General features: G+C 35.6%; 1 protein-coding gene across 1 annotated transcript in view; it reads right to left on the reverse strand.

Moving 5' to 3' along the window:
- Positions 1-23721, reverse strand: part of Glg1 (Golgi apparatus protein 1) — a 285095-nt gene that overhangs the window by 236810 nt on the left and 24564 nt on the right. Inside the window, exon 3 of the mRNA XM_090398148.1 lies at positions 11986-12072. Coding sequence (XP_090254274.1) covers positions 11986-12072 — 87 coding nt within the window. The remainder of the gene's footprint in view (positions 1-11985; positions 12073-23721) is intronic.

Below are 23721 nucleotides of genomic sequence, written 5' to 3' on the forward strand. Positions count from 1 at the left end.
CCAATAAAATAATAAGACAACAGAAAAGAAAATTCTTTTGTGGACAGACTGCAGAAATCCAGAAATACTTTACAGTAAATAATCCCAGAAAATTTTTCCATGAAACTAAAAACCAAAATACAGACCCACATATGAAAACAACAGTCATCAACAATAGCAATGGACAAATAATAGCCACTAAGAGTACTTTAACAAAACTCCTAAATTGTGATGAACCTAATGTGTCTTTCAAAGAGAATACTTATCACACTTGTCAACCAGAAATAATTAAACCTTCCCTTGAACAACAAGGCACCAGGTACTAATGGAATAATAGCTAAACTCATTAAATATGGGGATAATGAATTAACCACTCATATACATATACTGGTAAATTTAATATGGGAAAAAGAAGAGCTACCTACAGAATGGAAAGAATCACTGATCATTTCAGTTTATAAAAAGGGGAAAAAAATATATGTGAAAATTACAGGGGAATATCGCTACTGTCAGCAGACTACAAAATTTTATCTAATATTATACTAAAAAGAATCTTACCTTATGCCGAAGAAAAAATATTGATGAATATCAAGTGGGATTCTGAAGAACTAGATCAACAGTTGACCAAATATTTACACTTAGACTAGATACATACACTTAGACACAGACTAGATACAGATATTTACACTTAGACTAGATAGATAATAGAAAAAAAAATGAGAATACAATCTGCAGGTCCATATTTTATTTGTAGACTTCAGAAAAGCATATGATAGCATTCATAGAGAAGGACTTTGGGGAATACTAGATGAACTAGGAATACCTCATAAGATAATATGGCTAATCAAAATTTGCACCACTGACAGTCAAAGCATAGTATTAGGTAATGGAATTAGATCTGAACCTTTTGATATAAAGACAGGTTGAAAAAGGAGATGCTTTTTGCCTATCCTTTTTAATTTAGCATTAGAAAAATGCATTCAAGAAATTGTAAAAGAAAACATTAACAGAACAGTAATATTAGGATATGCAGATGATATGCCTCATTGGAGAAAATGCTGAAGACATTAGAACAACATTTAGAAACATATATATACAGCTATACCTCGCATAGTCTGGTTTTAAATCCTAAAAAATGAGTACACAAAATTATTTTTTTTATACATAAATGTTCGGTTTTTTCCCTTTATACAGTCAAGTCTCTTTTTGTGCGGTTTATTTTTATGTGGTTTTAAAGTTATGTGATACGATATTTTTTCAATTTTTTGTGGGTTCCCCATTGTATATGTATGTACTCGGTGAGAATGTAAATGTGTCATTATGTTCAACGTCTTAATGTGTAAGCTATGTATAGTACGAGTAAGCAGTGGACATTTGTGAATTTTAATGTTGAATTAACTTCTATGCCTATCAGTTTTCAATGCACAAATCTACAGTAAAGTTGATTTGTGATAATTAAATTTTAATCCCATTTAAAAAACTACATAATGAGTGCAAAAAGAAAACATGAAAGTGATTCTGTCACCAAGAAACATAAATGGCTCACTTTAGAACAAAAGCTCGATATAATCAAGCTTCATGAAGAAGGTGCATCCTTTGCTAAAATAGGCAGTGAAAAAGGAATGGACGAGTTATCAGTTAGAAAACTTATCAAAAAAAAAAAAAAGATCAATACAAATCACAAGGTCTACGCCTTCTTATTTATCAAAAATAGTGACTAAAACCAGAAACACTCGAATGGTAAATATGGAGCGGCTATTATCCATATGGATCGAAGACAACTCAAAAGCAAGTTCTGCTTAGTCGAATGGAAATTCAAGCCAAAGCATTAAGTCTTTATAATGACTTGAAGACTATTGATGATATAGAAAATGAAGGTGAGGGAACTAGTGAAAATTTTATGGCAAGTTGTGGGTGGTTTTTTTGTTTTAAGCAACGAACTGGTATTCACAATGTTCGTATTGTGGCGAATCTGCCAGTGCAGATAAAGAGGCTGCTTTAAGATGCCGAAGGAATTGAGTGAAATCATACAAAAAGGTGGCTACAAAGATGAACAAATATTTAATGTTGATGAAATGGGATTATTCTGGAAAAAGTTGCCGTCACGCCCTTTTATAGCAGCCAATGAAAAGTCATGCCCTGCATATAAAATTTCAAAAGACCATCTCACACTGTTATTAGGTGGAAATGCAGCAGGGGATTTCAAATTAAAACCGATGCTTGTGTACCGTGCAGAAAATCCTAGAGCTCTTAAAAATGTATCAAAAAATAATCTCCCAGTGTTGTGGCATTCAAATAAGAAACTTTATTTGAAGATTCATTCACCAGCTATTTTTGCCCTACAACAGAACATTATTGCAGAGAAAAAGGATTAGATTTTAAGATTTTATTGATCTTAGATAATGCCCCCCCCCCCCCCCCCCGGTTATCCGACTGGGCTTTGTGATTTAAATGAAAATGTACAAATAATATTTCTTCCACCAAATATGACGTCGGTGATCCAACCAATGGATCATGGTGTCATTGCGACATTTAAGGCCTATTATTTGTGCCGCACTTTTCCACAAGACATAAAAGCCAAAACAGGAGAAAATGCGCCTATTTAACAGAATTTTGGAAGAGCTACAACATCAGAAACATTATCGAAAATGTAGGCGAAGCATGCCATGAATTAACGGCAAGCAATATGAGAGCAGTATGGAAACATATCATACCACATTGCGCAAATGATTTCATTGGTTTTGAAACTCATTTTGCTGAAGTCACTAATAACATAGTGGAAATTGGACAGCAACTTGGTTTCAAAGAGTTAGATTCCGTCAACGTAATTGAGTGCATTGAATCGAACACTAATGAACTGGATAATGAAACACTTATTAACATGGATGAACAACGAGCTTATGAAGAGCAGGAGGACAAACTTAGACAACGACGACTGCGTTTAAGTGCCTGCACAAGAATTAACAGATGAACAACTATCAAACATTATTGGAATGGTTGAAACCTTCCCAATAATAATGTCAGAGCATATTATGGAAGCTGATCCCAATATTGAATGTAGCCTTACAATTCACCAAAAGATAAAATGCTACTCATTGCTACAAAGAAATGTATGAAGAGAAAAAAACAAAGAAGAAAAATGTGCAGACGATTTTTAAAGAATAAAAAATGAATCACGAAAAACATGTATTTTTTGTTAAATTATTTTTGATAAAGACATTTGAATTTATTAATCTCATTTTATATATTGAAAAGCAGGGAGAATATTTTTTTTGGAACCAATTATCATTTTTCGTATGTATTTAGTTCCTCGATTAGTCCGGTTTCAAACAGTCGAGGATATCAGTGGAACCGATAACCCGAACTATGCGAGGTATTGCTATATATATATATATATATATATATATGCAGAAATCACAATCAAGGAAAAATTAACATTTTACCATTGATAACCAGAAAAGTTAAAAGTGCTACCTCCTTCAAATATCTTAGAACGTTAATTACTCAAGATAATAAAATTAGTACAGAAATAAAAGCTTGAATACATGCCTTCAATAGATCAAATAATAATAATTACTGAAATAAAGAGCCAAAAGGCTTCACTTCGGTGATGCTAAATTATTTCAAATTATTTTTTGCTAAATTATTTCAGAATTATTCAAACAGTCCAGGATATCAGTGGAACCGATTACCCGAACTATGCGAGGTATTGCTATATATATATATATATATATATATATATATGCAGAAATCACAATCAAGGAAAAATTAACATTTTACCATTGATAACCAAAAGGCTTCACTTCGGTGATGCTAAATTATTTAAATTAAGTGGATATTGAATCCAATATTATTTAAAATAATGTTTGAAAACATTATTTCAAAATTATTTCAACAGATCCAAGAGCAAGCAAACTTTTCATGACAGGGGCAACTCGTGGTAAAGGTGGAGTAAGATGTGATCTTACTTCTTAGTATTTCCCATAACATAAAGCACATCTCCTTGCAGAGATGTATGATGCTATACATTATGGGGGGGGGGGCACACTACCCAAACCGGTTTCAACCCTTGTTGAGGTCTCATCAGTGGATAGGTAGACCCAGATGTAAAAGTTATACTCTATCAAACGGTTGCCAAAAATTATTACATCACAAAAGGAACCAAGAATTACTGAAATAAAGAGCCAAAAGGCTTCACTTCAGTGATGCAAAATTATTTAAATTAAGTTGATATTGAATCCAGCATTATTTCAAAGCCGAATAGAGAAACTACAAAAGTTTTGTGTCGAATATACAGGGTGTTCGGGATAAATTTGACAGTTTCGTAAGGAAAAAGAAAATCTTCTTTGTATCTATTAAATTTAATGAATTGACAAAAAAACATTACAGGCAGAGTTAATTACAATACTATCAACAAGATTTACTCAAAATAACCACCATTAGCATCGATCACAGCTTCAATTCTGCTTCGGAACCTCGAACAAGCTGATGCTACAGTCTCCCTGGGAAGGGCCGCAAAAACTGTTTTAATTTTATCCATTAACTGGGCTTTTGTATTACTGGAAGTGCGATTGGTGTCTTTTTCAACTGCGCCCCATACAAAATAATCCATGGGGTTAAGGTCTGGGGAGTTTGGAGGCCAAACATTTGGACTGGTGAAGTCGTAGAAATTTTCAGACAACCATTTTTGACTTTTCCCAGAGGTGTGGCAAGGGGCCGAATCCTGCTGCCATACATACGGCCTACCATTGGCTACCCTTGTTATCCAGGGCTTGACTACAGTTAGCAACTCCACGAACAAAGCCCGAATTCCAATGCCAGGGTTCTTCAACACCTGTTCCTGCAGATTTGCGAGGAATTCTGCTGTACGAACGCAATCAGATCGTCTGCTAGGGATCTTTCTTCTTGCTACATCCTCGTAGTCACCATTGCAAGTCTCTAGTTCATGCCTGATTGTTTTTACTGTATTCAGGGAGCATTGGGCAGCAGTCGTAATATCCTTATTTTGATGGCGGGCACGAATCATCATGATACAAGTTATTCTCTTCCATGATTCAGGTGGGTTCCAGCTATCCATCCTTTCTGACATCTTGTATATGAATGAAGAAGGGTCCAAACTTTTAAATGAAGAGAAGTGTGTGTTAATACATGTAACTTACGGAAAAATATAATTAATTATAAATATGTCAAATTTATCCCGAACACCCTGTATAGCATGACAGGGGCAACTCATGGTAAAGGTGGAGCAAGCTCTGATCACTTTTATGGTTTCTATATTCAGCATGAAACTCTTGTAGTTTCTCTATTTGGCTTTGAAATAATGTTGGATTCATTATCCACTTAATTTAAATAATTTTGCATCACCAAAGTGAAGCCTTTTGGCTCTTTATTTCAGTCATTCTTGGTGCCTTTTGTGATGCGACACCTTTTGGCAACACGTATGGTAAAGTATAACTTCTACATCACTTCAACCTGGATATTTACATCTGGATCTACCTATCCACTGACTGATGTAACCTTTGTTGAGATCTCATAATGTATAGCATCATACATGCCTGCAAGCAGATGTGCTTTACATTATGGGAAATACTAAGGAAAGTGGTCAGAGCTTACTCCTTTACCACGAGTTGCCCGTCATGAAAGGTTTGCTTGCGCTTGGATCTGCCGAAACTTTTATAGTTTCTATATTCAGCATGAATCTCTTGTAGTTTCTCTATTCGACTTTGAAATAATGTTGGATTCAATATCAACTTAATTTAAATAATAATAATAATTTGAATATTCTATACCAGGAGTTGGCAATGCAGTGCCTGCGAGCATCATGGTGTCCGCAGTGAATTTTTAGTGCACCCTCAGAGAAATTACTGTAAACTGATTTATTTGTAACTATTAAGATGAGAGACCACTGATCATAAGTATTTTGAGTTGTTGATGTCATCTAATTATCGATGCATCTGCTCTCACTACCTTTCACACCACTTCTAAACATTGCTAGAACCCTTTGTTTTTTAGTATGTGTGTTTGTTGAATCACTCCTGCTATCAGTGCAAATATAAAATACTTTGTTTACAAAGATATTTTTAACCCTTTAAAACTGATAAATGTGAAAGAAAAAGAATGTACTATTTTAATGACGATTGGGAGGAAGAGTATTGCTTTATCAATCTTAATTGCAAATGTATTTGTTTATTATGCAATAATAGTGTGGCTATTTCCAAAAAAAGTAATATAGAAAGACATTCGTAAACCATTCATGCCAATTTTAATTTTGACTATCCGGTGAAATCCGAAATAAGAAAAAAAAAAGATTTTATCTTTGAAATCATCCATTACTAAACAAAGTTTTTTTTAATAAACTTTGGAGGTGTCATGAATAATAATAACCGTTAAAAGCAGCAACAATTGCATCTTTTAAAATTTTGCATTTGCTAGCTGAGAGGAAAAAACTGTTTACAGATGGAGATTTAATTAAAGAAGCTATGTTAGAAGCTGCAGATTCACTTTTTGAAGATTTCAAAAATAAAACCGAAATAGTTTCAGCTATAAATACGTTGCAGTTATCAGCAAGAACTAGAAGAATTGAATCAATTGCAGTTTATTTAGAAACAGAATTAGCAAATGATATGGAAAAATGTGTTTTCTTTTCTACAGCTGGATGAATTGATAAACATAACATATATCACAATTAGCAATTTCAGTGAAAATGATTTTTCACTGAAAAATTTCATGTTTTTTCTACAAAAGAAGAATTTCTTAAAATTCTTCCATTGAAGGGGCACACTAGAGGAGAGGATATATTTTCCATTTTTGAAGATTTGGTACTATACAAAAATTTATCAATTCACAAATTAACTTCAATTACTACTGACGGTGCACGAGCAATGACTGGTACGAAAAATGGATTGACTGGCTTGTGCAGACAGGACCCTTTATTTCCTAAATTTATTGCATATCATTGTCTTATTCATCAGGAAATGTTATACACTAAAACTGTCAATTTTAAACATGTAATGTCAATTGTAACAAAAATTATTAATTCGATAAAATCAAAAGCAACTCAACACAGGTTATTTAAATTACTTTTGAAAGATGAAAATGATGACCTACTATTGCATACTGAAGTGAGGTGGTTGAGCAGAGGTAAAATACTTGAGCAATTTATTCTTTTGCAGCAAATAAAAGAATTTATTACACCAAGAGGCGATTTTTACGAAGAATTAGAAAATAAAAATTGATTAACAGATCTTGGATTTCTAACAGATATAATGGCAAAGTTTAATGATTTAAATTTAAATCTACAATTACAAGGGAAAATTCACATATTGCTGATATGAATAGTGCAGTCAATGCTTTCAAGTGTAAGTTGGAACTATTGATCAATGAAAGTTGGAATAATGAAACATTTAGCACATCATATATAAAAATCATAGACACACTATTAAAAGAGTTTTCTTCCCACTTTCAAGATTTTGCGACTTCAGAACCTGTTGTTAGATTTTTCCTAACTCAGTTTAACATTACTGAAGATGATATACCTGCTAAATGTCCAATTACTTCGAGCTAAGTAATACAGAAGACTTGGAAATCAAAATAATTAATTTACAAAACAACATAATTTTAAAAGCTCATCATAATGACAAAATGTTCTGGTAGATAGAAATACTTTTCCTATTCTGAGAAAATACTCGTTAAAAATTTATTCATATTGCACAACTACGTACAACTGCGAGACCCTGTTTTCAAATATGGCATATCTGAAATCAAAATATCGATCTCAACTTACAGACTCACATTTGGATAACCGTTTAAGAGCAGGCACTTCAAACTATATGCTTGATTATAAAAAATTAGCAGATTACAAGGCCAGAGTTCTCATTAAATCCTATTGAATTTATATTTTTTACATTATTTTATTTTATTTTTTTATGGTATTTTATATTGCCTCAGGGACTCACTTTAGTGAGTACAGGCATGGCAAACCCAAGGTACCTGATGCTGGACCATGCCTTACTTCATGTAATATACATGTGTTATATTATCTGTAGACTGGTCCCTCCTCTTCCTCCCTTGCTTCTTTCTTTCTTTCTTCTCTTCTTGCTCCTTCCCCCGAATGCTATTAGAGTATTCGAGGGGAATATTTCCTATTTTGCTGTGTCATTTCATCTTGTGCTAACAGGACATTATCAAGCACTGTAACATGATCAGGCCATCAAAAAATGTTCATACCGCATCGTCCATCATGCAGGTTACCAAGGGACGCATTTGGGTTTTAGGCAGAGCGACCCGTTTGAAAAATATGTTATAGTCTCCCTTAGACACCACTCTTCAGCACTCTGCTAGAGGAAACTCCATCAATGGGCCCGCTATCCGTTTGGGGAGGTGTTTAGGGGCAGCGCAAAGAAATGGTTCTGCAAAAGGATGGAAATGGCAATGACAACGGCACCAGACTATGGCTTTAGGCAACTGGAACATCTTCTCTCTGACAGGGAAGGAATTGGTCGAGGAAGCCAAGCGCTACCAGCTAGACTTAATCGGACTTTCTTCGACCAAGAGGAGAGGCTCTGGAACTGTCGACCTGGATAAGGGGTGGAAGCTCTACTGCTCTGGTGTGAGCCGGACAATGTCTGCTCAGGTGGGTGTGGGGATACTCACAAGCCCCAAGCTGTCAGCTCGTGTTGCTAAGTGGATCCCATTGGGGGGGACGGGTATGTGTGTTAAGGCTTCAGATGAAAAACCATGATTTGGCTGTGGTGCAAGCCTATGCACCTAATCTGCAGTCAGAATACTCTGCCTTCCTAGAGGAAGTGGATGCTGCTTTTGACAGGGTGGCAGACATGGAATTAGTCCTGATACTGGGTGACTTCAATGCACATGTTGGAACAGATGACCAGATATGGAGGGGTGTGGTTGGGAGGAACGGCGCCTGACCTTAACGTGAACGGGTTGAAATTATTGGATTTCTGCTGTACTAACAGCTTGTCCATAATGAATACCTTCTTCCAGCACCAAGAAGTCCATAAGTATACCTGGTAACAGGGATACACTAGAATAAAGGTCTCTGATTGACTTCTTTATAGTCTCAGTTCATGCGAGAAGAGGGTCAGAACTGTCAACTGACCACCACCTTGTTGTGTGCACTCTACGGCTTCAGAAACCAGATGCTACCATCAACGCTGGTAGGCCTAAGCAACTATACCACGTGAAATGGGAAGCATTGGAAAATGAGGCTGTGAGGAAGAATTTTGCAGATGACGTTTCCTCCAGGTTCAAAGAGATTCCCAAGCATACTGCAGATGTTGAGGAGGAGTGGAAGCTGTTCAGAACAGCTGTCACTGCCTCTGCACTCTCATGGTGTGGCAGAAAGCGGCTCGGCGTGGCAACGGGCAGTGAGAAAAGGACACCTTGGTGGAACCAAGAAGTCCAAAAAACTGTCCGGGCAAAAAAGGAGTCCTACCTAACATGGCTTAGGGTCACGTCACCTGAGATGTGTTTGCGGTATGCTGAGACACGAAAAGCTGCTGTTGAGGCAGTAAAGACAGCAAAGCAAAAGGCTTGAGAATCCTTTGGAGAAAGATTAGACTCATCCTATGCAAATGCAAACAAAGTATTCTGGCAGACCATCCGCCACCTTCGAGGGAGGGAATCGTGCACAGCAAGGGCAATTAAGGCCTCTGATGGTGCACTTTTAACAACCGAGAAGGATATCCTCCACAGATGGAGGGAATACTTTGAGAGCCTTCTTAACCCGGGTGGCCCAGCAGTTGTGGACATCCAAGAGGTGCAGATTGGGGCAATGACTAATCTCACAGCAGAAGAGGTCCATTTAGCAATAAAATCGCTAAAATCGGGCAAGGCTGCTGGCGATGATGAAATTCGGCCCGAAATACTAAAAGCCTCAAATCGAGACGATGTTCTCTGGCTGACTCGAGTATGTCAGGCTGCTTGGATATCTGGGCGAGCACCAAAGCAATGGCAGACAGGCATAATAATACCAGTCTTCAAGAAGGGAGACCAGAAGGATTGCAGTAATTATCGTGGCATCTCTCTGCTCAGCCTGCCTGGGAAAGTGTATGCTAGGTGCTTGGAAAGACAGTGCAGGAGCATAGTTGAGTCAAAGTTCCAGGAAGAACAATGTGGCTTTCATCCTGGTAGAAGCACAACTGACCAAATCTTCACTTTAAGGCAAGTCTTTGAGAAATCTTGGGAATATGCCAAGAATGTCTACACATGTTTTGTGGACTTGGAGAAGGCATATGACCGGGTTCCTCGGGATAAGCTTTGGCAAGTAGTATAGGAGTATGGAGTGGATGGCCAACTATTAGCTGCCATCAAGTCCCTGTATGAATGGCAAGAGTTTTATGTCAGGGTAAACAGCATAAAGTCTGAATCTTTCACAGTCTCCATTGGCCTCCACCAAGGGTGTGTTCTGTCACCCCTCCTTTTCATAACATTTATGGACTGGATTGATAGGCACAGCCGAGCGGCAGTGAGTGTGTCAGAATTGGAAGATGTCGCATTGGACGTCTGCTTTTTGCAGATGACCTAGTTCTGCTTAGCTCTTCCACAGATAACCTCCATGGACCCTGGATAGGTTTGTAGCTGTTTGTGTAGATGCCGGAATGAAGATCAATGTGGCCAAAACTGAAACATTTGTGGTCTCAAGACAACCATCCCAGTGCACTCTACATGTAAGTGGAGTCCCAATGAGGTTGGTGGAGAAGTTTAAATACCTTGGGTCCATATTCACGAATGATGGAAAGTGGGACGTAGAGCTAGATACTCGAATTGGATTAGCAAGCTCAATATTTGTGGGCACTTGGCCGCTCGGTAGTATTGAAGCGGGAGTTAAGCCAGAAGGCAAAGCTGGCTGTCTTCAATACAGTCTATGTCCCCATCCTCACCTATGGTCATGAGAGTTGGGTAATGACCAAAAGAATGCAGACACGAATCCAAGCGGCTGAAATGAGGTTCCTTCGAGGGGTTGTGGCGCTGACAAGACTCGACAGAGTCAGAAGCTCTGAATTCGGGAAACCCTCAATACTCAACTGCTGCTTCTCTGTGTTGAGAGCCTGCACCAACGTAACTGTGTTATGTTGGTACAGGCACCTGGTCAGAATGCCACAAGAGGCTCCCTCAGTAGGCCCTCTTTGCCAAGCCAGAGGGTGGGAGGCCAAGGACTCGCTGGATAATTATATCCAAAACCTTGGGTGGACACATTTGGTGATCCCACCAGAACACCTGAGCTTGATGGCAGAGGATCGTGACCATTGGAAGTTCCTCTTGCAGCTGTTGCCCCAACAACTCAATTAGGAAAGGTGGGCCTTGAAGATGTATGCATGTATTTTATATTCATTCATATATGACAAAAATATGTTGTAAAAGCGAGTTAAATAAAATAATGTTAAAATTTGAAATTTTATTTTTTCTTAAAAACAACTAATCATAGAATCTCTAAGCCTGAAATGAAAGAAAAAATGCCTGTGTCATGAGCCCTCTGTAATTTTCAAATTTTATATTGTGCTCTTCATATTAAAAAGGTCACCGAAAATATATTTGGCATGCAAATTCTTCTGTCCATTTAGTTTTCCTAATGGTTTTAGTACTATAAATTTCATTACATGATGTTGATATACTATTATAAACTTGAACTTTCCATTAGGGTGCAAATGTAAATCTATTAAGATTTACAAATGCCACTAGCTTTGCAACCACGCTTTTCTTTTTCTAATGACATGCTTCAAAAAGCAAGCAAGAAAGAAGAAAAAGAAGGAAAAAAAAGCATTATGCACACTTAAAAGAGTACAGCATGCATTATGGGATGCGTATGACAAGGCAATCTGATATGGCAATGGCTTGCTTGTAAAGATAATTCACGTGTAACTTTTGTTTTCGTTATGATTCAGTAAAATATTTCTTAAAAGAAAAGAAAAAAATTTTCTTTTTTAGTTTCTTTCCAGAAAATTCCAGAAAAAAATTTCTTAAAATAATTATGATTTGTATACTTACACTTTCTAAAAATTTTGTACACATACGTTTAGCTGTTGTCACAAACCTATTGTCAAGCGTCAAATTTCTTTTATAGGTCCAAATAAGCTGTAGAATAAGAGGGAAAAAATCAAAATTTAAAAAAAATTACAATATAAATGAAAAATCCATTAATGTTTCAATCACTCTGAAGACTAAGTGGCCATTAATCTAAATTACAACTGAAGGTTTATTTAAAACAAAATCAAACTTCTGATATGATGTTGTCAGGAATGTCATTATCACACAAAATAAACTTTTTTTTTAATTGACTACATAATAAAATTATACTTTACAGTCATAAAAATAATTCCTGATCACAAATAGCTGCTATAAAATGTGAGATCAAAAATTAAACAGAACTGCAAATTAAAGATGCTAAGAAATTATTCTTGGTTTCATCCTTTATCCAAGTGTAAGCAAATAAAGTTTGCATGTGAAGTAACTTCACAAGTAGGCTAATTGTATATAGAGGCTAATGACTTCACATCAACTGCCTTAGTATTCCATAATGCAACATGCATACCTTTATGGACATGTATAATGCTATGCATTATGGGAAGTGCCACTACCCAGGCCAGTTTCGACTTTCATCGAAATCTCATCAGTGGAAACCAGATATACTTGGATAAAGGATGAAACCAAGAATATAATTTCTTGGCAGTTTTAATTTATAGTATAACCAAGTGAAAAAACTTCCAACATCTATCTCTAATCCAGAGCATTTTATAACAACAATTTAATAACATATACTAAAATATTAATTATAAAAACTTTAATACTTTCCTATATTTTGGCAACATTACATTGCCATCATCAGGAATCACAAAAAAAACAATGACTGATATGTATACGCAGACACTAACACTGGGCAAATGAGATTGAAGAAAGTCAACTGAAGTCGGGCCTAAAGTCCTAAATGGTGCTCCCTAGTGGGCTAAATTGGATATTTTTAACTGTTGGGCTGAAGATCTTATGATGAATGTTTCCCAAATTTGGGGCACTCTTGTGCACCCAAATTTGATGGGATTTCGTATCTTTCAAGGCTGAGGCAGATTTGAGGAATAGCCTTTCATATTTGTATTTGCTGCATCAGCATATCCTGTGGTGGGTGTCCAAAGTAGGTCAGCAAGTCCTGAGTGGCTGTATTGGTGGAACCAGATGTAGTCCTTGTGTTTAGAATTTCTGATATTGGCTGTCCTGCCTGTTTGGCCATAGCAGGAGAGTTTGCAACTGCAAAGAACCAGGTAGGTCTAGGGAATGTAGCTGGTCTTTGGTGGGGCAGATAAGAGATGCCAATTTTTTATGTGATCTGCAAGTGGTTGTAAGGTTGTATTTCCTTAGGATTTTTGTCAATTTTTTGAATGTGCTCCAGATATATGGAATGGTGATAGATCTTGAGTAATCTCTGCTCCGAAAAGGGGAGGAAGGGGGGTAAGGTTGCAGTTATAGGATTTTAATATTTTTTAGATTTCTTGGGGATTGTAGCCATTGGCTAAAAAAGTGTTGAGGATATGGTCAAGTTCAGTAGTCAGGCCACTGTTATCAGAACTGATTAATTTTACCCTGTAATATAAGGTTTTTATAATCCTATATTATTGGGAGGGGAGTGGTGTGACTGCTGGTGAATGTATCTACCTGTGTGTGTAGGTTATCTGTAAACGGAGAATGCCAGATCCATCAGGCTAGCATGTAATCAGAGTGTCTAGGAAAATGAGACTGTTGTTGTTTTCCTTTTCTGGATAAAAACTGGATCCTAAAGTGTTGAATATTTAGATATGTTAAGAAATTGTGGAATGTATCCAAGGCCATGTGGCAAATGAAGAACACATCATCTACGTAGTGTAACTAGACAGTGGGTTTATGTGGGGCAGAGTTCAGGTCTTTTTCAAAGGTCTCCATGAAGAAACTGGCCAGGGGTGGAGAACCTATGGCTGATCTGTTTGTAGAATTTTCCTTGCCAAATGAATTAGCCCGAGTTCATGGTGATCTGAAAGAGGACCGAGATATTGGAAAGAAATATGGCTTGGATGAGGTCTAAGGTATCTTTGAGTGGGAAATTAGTGAATAAAGAGGAGACATCAAAACTAACCATTATGTCAGTGTGTTGGAGTGCAAGGTTTCTATACTGGCTTTAAAGCGGGCAGAGTTTTTTTTTTTTTATGTGTGAAGGTGTGTTGCCAGTATATTGTGTGAGCACTTCGGCTAATTTGTATGTGGGTGAATCAATGCCATCAATAATGGGATGTAATGGCACATTTTGTTTATGGATTTTTAGTAGTCCATATACCTGGGGGGGGGGGGGGGGGATCTAGAGTAAAAGGTTTTTGTTTGCGACTTCCACGGGTCAAGAGGTAATCTTTTTAAGGAGCCTATTGAGTGTTCTGATCTGTGTACTGGTGGGATCAGAGTCTATAAGGTGGTAGGTAGAACAATCTAGAGGTGACATCTCTCATCTGCTTTGGTAATTAATATTCTGTTACTGTTTTTAATTTCTTGCAAAGCTTCAAATTCTTTTCTTGATAGGTTGCTTTTCGGTGGTTTAGCATAAATGAGTACATTGGCTACATCCAGTCTGATGATGTTTGCAATATGGTTGGGAAGGCTGAGGATACCTTGTTCTATTTGGATCATTATTTCTTCTACAGAAATTTTTTTTTTTTTTTTTTTTTTTTTTTTTTTTTTTTTTTTTTTTTTAGGTGCTAGTGCGTGTAGTTATGGCCATGTGCGTGTTAATTACTTCATGGTGAAGGATGATAAGTTTACTACTATGTTGGCAGGTAGTCGACACTTTGAGTTGAGTTCTTTAGTAATTTTCATATTTCTTGATGTGCTAACATCATATTGTTTGAAATTCTTGTCCACTGAAGCATTCAAGACGTCAGAAAGGATCGTCCAAAGGGCAACGTTTTCAGCGTCACTGCAGGCTCTTCTTCTAATGCACAGGTAGCTTTGTTAGTGTTGTTCAGAAGAATGCAAGTAGCAGCAATCTGTTTCTGTAAAAGAGAAAAGCTAATGGTCTTTTATGGAATTTAGTAACTAATTGAATTTAGTTACCAGATTTTTGTGTGTCAATCTACCAAAGGACTTCGAAAAATCCAAGTATAGCAATGTATGTGCACTCCCATATCCAGTGAATTTTTCACCTTGTGAAAGTACGTAAGCAGATTACTAAAACCTGACCTCTCCCTAACAAACCCATGCCTCCATCATAGAGAATAATCCTATTATTCTCAATTCTGAATCCTAGTCCTCACCAACCTCTCTCTAACATATTAACAACTCCAGACACACAGAGTGACCTATAATTTGTAGTCTCAGTCTTATTCCACTCCAACCTTTGTGAAATGGAACAATGTTCCCCACTTTCCACTCCTTGGGGACTTACCTTGTTGCAAGGAATGTTAAAAAGTGTGCTAGAGATGCCGTTAATTCCCTAGGGCACATCTTCTAAACATGTGGTGATATAGTGTCAAGTCCTACATCTTTATTAACATCAAATTTACTTTCATTTTAAAAATTTTATGGAATTTACAACCATGTTAAAAAAACTTTTTTTTATTATCCTGACGTTTTGATCTTCACATCAAGATCATTATCTGGAGCGTACATAAATATACAGGACAAGCTGAGTTACATCATTGACTGTAAGCTAGAGAAACAATGATTTGATCAAATGTTATTCTACTGGTGAAAAAAAAAAAAAAAAAAAAAAAAAAAAAAAAAAAAAAAAAAAAAAAAATATAAATTACATCAAGTTAAATTCTATTTTACAATGACAGGAAATTCAAGGAAGCCTGTGAGATTATTATCAACCACCCCAACCTAAACAATAATGATGGTCTAAAAATCCCAAACATATGGAAGGTATATATTCGACCTTCCTCACTAAGAACAACCATAAACAGGACTGTAGAAAATCCAGTTGTAAATCAAAAATAAGAATTGTAATACTAAAAATAGGACACCAATTGTTTCTGAAAGAAAACCATCTAAAATAATATTTATTCCTGTCATTGTAAAAGAATTTAGCTTGATGTAATTTATAATTTTTTTTTTTTTTCACCAGTAGAATAACATGTGATCAAATCATTGTTTCTCTAGCTTACAGTCAATGATGTAACTCAGCTTGTCCTGTATATTTATGTAAGCTCCAGATGATGATCTTGATGTGAAGATCGAAACATCGGGATAATAAAAAAGTTTTTTTAACATGGTTGTAAATTCCATAAAATTTTTAAAATGAATGCTGATCACCGTGTAATCCTAAAAGAAAGGATCAAATTTACTTATTCCTCATATATCTCCTGCTGAATCACCAATTCCTCCTCTGCCAAATCTCTATGCTCCAGCTTCTCATGATGTTGCATTCACAAGGATGAAATACCATGATAAATTGCTATTGAATACTTCAACTATATCCTTATATCAGTTGCCAATCTACCACTGTCGTCAACCAACATCATCCTTTCATAGTCATTCTTCTTCTGCTGGCCACATATCAAAAGAACTCACTAGGATTTTTCTTGGCTTGATACATTAATCTTTGCTGTCATTACCAACCAAGTCACCCCAGCCTGCTCTTTGTACTCTTCATTCAATTGATTATTATCAACATTCATCTTGTGTTGCCTCCACAGTACCTTCTTCCAGATATGTTTAACCCCTTCATTCATCCATTTTACTCTTATCTTATTTAGCCTTTTCACTTTGGAATACACTCTGACATAGCTTCTGTTAAACAGCTCATGCTCCGTACCCAAGCAGCATCTGTCTGCTTTCCACTTGATTTCTCTTTCCATGCTATAGCACCTAATTGTATCCTAAGCTTTCAATAATCTCTGGCCTTGTATATATATCTCTTCTTCACAGAATCTCTTATATGACTGATGACAACCTAAGCAATCTCTTCATGGTTACTCACCGACTGGGGGAAGATGAGCCACTCCGTTCACAAGTATCATCTGATGATATGATCAGACCTAAGACTCTCAACCCTCACGAGTCCAGCAACACATTGAGTAACCATTTTCTTTATCCAACTCAACTATCATTTTATTATAAAAAGTGAACAAATTACTAAGGTAAGCTCTACCTTTTCAAAAAACCATGCTGCCTCAGAGTACCATATTCCTACCCACCCATTCCTGAATTCTGCCTTGTACAAACTTCACCAATATCTTAATTACCATTCTTGACACACTGATTGGTATATAAATCTACTAGCTCTGTCTTGGAGATGACAATTCTCTTGCACATTCTTGTAATACACAGGGATACATTCCATCTAATCCCATGGCTGTATTTGCATTAAGGTTCTGCAATGCTCCAAGCACCTCTAATTCATCTTCCACTATTCTCATACCAGTCAATATCGCATTTGTCATGCAAAATCTCCACCTGAATGGTATACTGCAAATGATCACTTGATAACTTAAAAATTTCATTTACTTTTGTTACCTCTCTACCAGCAGCACTTGTTAAAGTTACTTTTTTAGCCTCTATCCATCCAGTCTACTACTATGGTGCCAGCCCATCTACATGCTTTACAACTTCACAATATCTTCTACTTCAGTCATCTAACTCTAGTTTTCTTATTCCGTCTTTTCTTGTTATATGTAGCATTCTTCTCTACAAGGCTCCTTGGGCCATATGCAACCTGTCTTCCTGTTTTTTTAGTTGTTCCCGATGTCTCACTTCCATAAGTAAATACTGGAATAATGCATATATTAACTAGATTTTCTTTTTAGGCATATAGGTAAATCACCTAACAGATAATCTTTATTATCTGTTAGGTGATTTACTTATGGTGATTTATTTATTTCTTTATTTTCTTTTTCCTTAAAACTAACTAACCAAGGTAAATATAGTCCTCCACAATTTCAATACAATTATCTGTTAATTTTAGTTTGATTTGATCTAAATTTATCAACAGTTTGGTTTTAGTTAGATTAATCTTTAAACCTTCTCTTTTCTTGTTTCTCTATCAAGATCATTTAGCATTTCCTGGGCTTCTTTATTTTTTCCTAAAAGAACAATGTCATTTGCAAAACATAAGTGATTGAGATTTTTTTCATTGATGCTAATTCCAGAGTCTTCCCATGATAGCAGAAAACAATTTAGGTGATATAGGATCTCCTTGCCTTACTCCTCTCTCAATACCAAATTCCTTTTCCTTCTAGTTTTATACTCACTGCTGAGTTTTGATATATAGTTTTTAATAATTGGATATACTTTGTTAGGATGGCTTGTTGTTTTAAGCTGTTTATTATTTCTGACTGATGTAGAGAATCAAAGGCTTTTTCAAAATCTATAAACACATTAAATATGCAGGAAGATTACATTCATTTGCTTTTTCTATTACTTGGTGAATAGTGTGGATATGATCTATTGTAGAGAATCTTGCTCTGAATCCCACTTCTTCACATGGCTGTGCATTATCCAAAAATCTTGTGATCCTATTTAATATAATGGATATAAACATTTTGTACAATTCGGATAGCAAATTGACTGGCCTATAGTTATTGATAACATATCTGCTGCCCTTTTTATGCAATAAAAAGTTATCCTTCTATAACTGTTCTTGATACACAGCAAAACTGTTTGGGAAATTTTTTTTTAACCTGTTGAGCTAGCCTGCTCTCATAATCAGCATTTCACTTCATATACCCTCCACAAAAGTTAATAATTAAATTAAGGATACTTATAGTAAATATATTTTCATAATGGCTGACACATGTACAGAAAAACAGAACTGTGATATATTTTATCCTACGTTACAAGAACATTATCAGAGAAAGAAGAGAAGACTGATTGACAACATTCAAAACATGAATCATAAGACATAAGTCAAGTCACATGTACTATTAAGTTCAAAAGGGAAACAATGCGCAGTTTTTGCAATTCTAATATAAGTTCACATAACTTATTTATTACAAAATTACCGACAGTTGATCACGATTACTTTCCAACAATTAGAAACTAGTAAACATCAGAGCCATTCAGATCAAGACGAATGTCGGAAAGTTTCACAAATTTCAAGAAACAATCAAATTTAAATCTGCTGAAGTGAAGAATCTTGGTGCTTGATGTTAGAGACATAGTTCTTTGTAATCAAACCTAGAATCTTAACTCCAGTAGATTTAAATTTGATTGTCTGTTTGTTTCTTGAAATTGTGAAATTTCGACATTGTCTAAATCTTAACCACTCTGATTGCTTGCCAGTTCAAAGTTTTTGGAAGAAATTAAGATTAACAGATTTTTTTTTTTTTGTTGTTTTGTTTTGTAATAATGAATACATTATGTGACCTTGTATACTGAATTATAAAAGCTACCCATTTTTTCCCTTTGAACTATAATAGTGCATTCTCCTGTTAACTTAGCAGTGCCTGAGACAGGAGCTAGAAGCACATGTGCTGAAGAGAGGGAAGAGGTCTTGTGATTTATGTTTTAAATTGTTGTCAAGTAACCTCTTCCCTCTCTATGATAATGTTCTTGTGACATAAGATGAAATACACTAGAGTTAAATAAATTCTATTTTTCTCTGAATGTGTCAACCATTATAAAAATATATTATACCCTGCACACTTATTCTTGTTCTGCCACTCCCACTTAATGATGCTATTCACTTATTAACTTCTGCCTACATCCTCCTGACCCTGGGTATTTGAAGGAAGCAGTCTGATGCTGTTTCCTCAAAACATCCCATGAAATGTCACAACACTGGTTGCAACCAAGTCCTCTGCCACTACCACCAGGTTCAGTACTTTTGCATCTCTAATCTCCTATTACATGTTGTCTCAAGTAATTATCATTTAGAAGCTGTCATCTAAATTCTCCATGGCCTTGCACCCTGCCCCCCCCCCCCCAACCTACACAAGCAACTTACTGTATATTTCACTCTGTTGGTCTCTATTTCATACCAGAAACCTCAAATGTGCGCTCTTCTCTGAATCCCAATCTTCCTGCTGAACTTCTACTCTTTTTGGCATCAATTTTTATACCATCAGTACAACAAATTGCTCCCATCCTGTTATCTCTGTTCTCTGAAATACCATAGCCATTGCATTCTGTCTCCATGACTATATTATTTTCTGTTAACCAAGTCTCACTAATCCTCATAATGGCCAGGTTGAATTAACTTGTGCTTAAAACTCCTCCCCTTTATTCTGGAAGCTTCTGGCATTAGTATACATGAACTAGAGTATCTCCTTTAGCCTACAACTTCCCCTCACACCTGGTATCTATTTCACTTAATTTCTGAATCTCAGGAGCTATTCAGCCTCATCTGATCATTCTTCTGCTCATCTGCCACATGGATGCTTGCACGCACACTTGGTTTTGTTCTTCCATAAAAACTGCAGTTTCCCTGACTTTGCTCTTCCAAATTCTCTGAACAGTTTCTCAAAACATCAAATCTATTCAAATGTAATTTAGCTGTACATAAGTCTTTCATCCAAACTCATTCCACACATCCAAATTTTCTACACCATTTTTCCTGCACAACCTATGCAATGAGTCATTTCCAATGATAGCCCTTGATTAATCAGTTGAAGCAGGTGGTGTTTGGATCTGTAGAGTAAAAACAGTAATCCGACCATGGAAGAAAGGACAAATCACATTAAGAGATCGCTTAATGGTTCAATCTGGTACAAATGAAGTGCCAAAAAAGCACAGGGTTGAGACTGGCTGGGTAAAGACTAACCCATAGAAAAACTTGGACACGGTTATGATTAAGGTTACCAAAAAAAGAGTTGGCAAATACAGTATATCCAAAGAAACAATTCATTAAGAAAAGTTCAAGGGTGTTTGTAGAATTAGGAAGATTATCTGTTATTCTGGTGGTAGATATGCAATTTGTGTGTCTTCATTACTAACAGCAAATACATCAGCATCTCTTCCAACCTAATCTGTGAAATTAGATAAAGAAAGCTATACTGAATTATGAACTGAAGTCTTCATCAAAGATTATTTCATGCTTGGACAAATAGATTTTGGAAAATCAACCTTAAAGTAGTCAGAGATTATTAAAATTAGAAGAGTGGTAAAGGCAGCAAATGAAAACAGCAGAGTGTGGAAAAGTTTGAGAATAAAGATCAATCCACTATCATCATTATCATCATCATCAGTAATATTGACCAGAGAGAAAGCTGGCAGTTCAGTTGCAAAAAAAAGATTTCATGAAAGACCATAAGATGGGAGTTTTCTTCATAAGTCTTTGTGCCAAACAGAATCAAATATCTTCAAACATATCAAAAGCAACTCACTTGTTTTGACAGTTAGAAGACTTAAAATGAAACTCCAATGAAGACTTAAAAGAATTAGACAAACAATTAAGTCAACGTCCAGAGGAGAAAGAAAACGAAGAAGGTCCTCTGAGAGATATAAAAACGATCGATTTACAGCGTATCGTTGCAAGCATAGAGACACTGACTGATGAACTCTGCGAAATGGACCACGATTGGGAATGGAGTGCGAATGTAAAAAGGAGTGTAATCGCATCTATTCGACCTTACACTAAACTCCTTAAAGAAAGAAAAAGAAAATCTAGGCAGTTAACATTGGATACTTTTTTTTAAAAAAATGCAGGTGATCCAAAACCAGGAACTTCAACATAGAAATATGTAATATCTTTATGAAGTTTCATATTTTTTGTTATAATTTTCTTTTGTTTATGTTATTAATAATTTTATTTTAACAAATATATATGTATTTATTATCAAAGCTTTAAATATAATAATGTTACACATACTTCATGTGCATATTTTTTGACTGCGCAGAACATAACTTTGTACCTCCCATTAAAATTGGGTTTGTTTTACGCTGATTCAGTTTACGCCAGTTTTTTTCAGGAACGGAAGCGAGGTGTAAACAGAGGGCTGCCTGTATATATATGTGTGTGTGTGTGTGTGTATATATATATATATATATATTTCTTCTTTTTCAAGACTACATCAAATTCATATCCTGCGAAAATCTTGTATTCTGAGCCAGTAATGAAGATCTCTGACAAATAGCATAATCAATAAGAATTTGACTATTTCTTATGTATTTTCTCTCTCTCTCCATATGAATTTGTGTACATCTTTATTGGATCATGGAATTAATAATGAAGAGTCCATGCCCTATACATGCATTCAGGTGCTTAACATTATTAACTTTATAACTTTATACTCTTTCTCAAATTTTCCTGAAGCATTGTATAGATTTTGTATCCTGCTTTTTAGGTCACCAACAAAAACTAACTTCTTTTTATAGGTATTATTTCTGGAAAAATTTCCATGTTACTCCTCTAAATAAATATTAATTTTTATGGCTATTTTTGCCTATTTTTGTTTAGGAGTATCCCCTTTTTTAATGTAAGTTTTTATGTGGAAGGCATACTGTGCATAAGGATGATGTTAGTTATGAAAATTATAAAGGTGCAGGCCAGTAACGCACTCAGGATTTAATCTTGTGGGGGGGGGGGGAGTTGGGCAGATGATTTGAGAATACACACTATGCATCACATATGACCTATGACTGAGCATCTGCAATGATCGCGAATTCATGAGTAGTATAGAAATAGAAGACACGACACAACATAAATAAAAAAAAATGAATTAATTAAGAAAAGATTTTTGGAAACTTTTCTAGTGTTTTTTTTTTTCTTTTTTCTTTGGGATCAGGGCCACTTTCCCCCCTACCATTCCAGGTGAGGTAGCTTTCATGCTACCTTACTTGGAATGATAAGAGCAGATCTGGTCTCTGAGAGGATGCAGATACAGTGGAGAGGATGCAATGGAGAGATGATATCAGACTGTGGAATGTAGATTATGAAGAGAGATTGACTGTGGACTACAGATGCTAGCAGATAGGAGAAAGAGGGTTGATATGATAGAGGTCTATAAACTATTGAAAAGGTCATGCAGGATACCAGTAGATGAAATTTTTTATTTTATAGAGGACTGGGAAAGAACACATGGGCATCACAGAAGTTGAGAATGAATGCAGTCAAGAAAGGAGTGAGAGCTAGATTTTTTCTTTCATAGAGTGGTGTATAACTGAATTCAAGAGAATGTATGATGTAGTGTGAGTGATATGTGGCCTCCCTTGACTCAATGGAGATCTCTTGTATTTATATTTAGAAATATAAATATGGAAATATCAGATATAAAATTATTTATAAAATTACATTTAGGAGTATATAATTAAACATATAACAGAAAATTATTGATATTTCCACCACACTGAAAATATCATTGAAAAAACAAACATGTTGGTATTTTTCGAGAAATCTCAGTCAGAAGCAAAACAGTCAAAAATAATAAAAATAACAGAGCTGTTAAATCTTGTTAATTACTTTACATGTGAAATATCACATGCAAAGAATATAATATGCAAGCATGCACACACAAAGTTTAAAAGTTTATAATAATTTAGCAGTACCTAAAACATTATGTGGAAATAAAATGCTAATATTAACACAACAAAAGAAATAAAAAATGAAAACAACTGAACACAGAATTAGATAAGCAAAGTCAGTTATAGTAAGGAGGTAATCAAATAATTTTATATGGAATGAAATAGAAGAAATTAGCCAAAATACCAAACTAGATACTGTCAAACTAAGCTTAACTTATGGAGCTGAGAGGAAGCTAGAAATAAAGCAGATGATCAAAGACCACAGACATGCGAGTTAAAAATAAAATAAATTAGGGAAGTGATTAGATGGCAACA

This window comes from Typopeltis vanoorti, chromosome 9, assembly GCF_054136105.1.
Source record: "Typopeltis vanoorti isolate ZY-2024b chromosome 9, IOZ_Tvanoo_1.0, whole genome shotgun sequence".
NCBI lineage: Eukaryota > Metazoa > Arthropoda > Arachnida > Uropygi > Thelyphonidae > Typopeltis > Typopeltis vanoorti.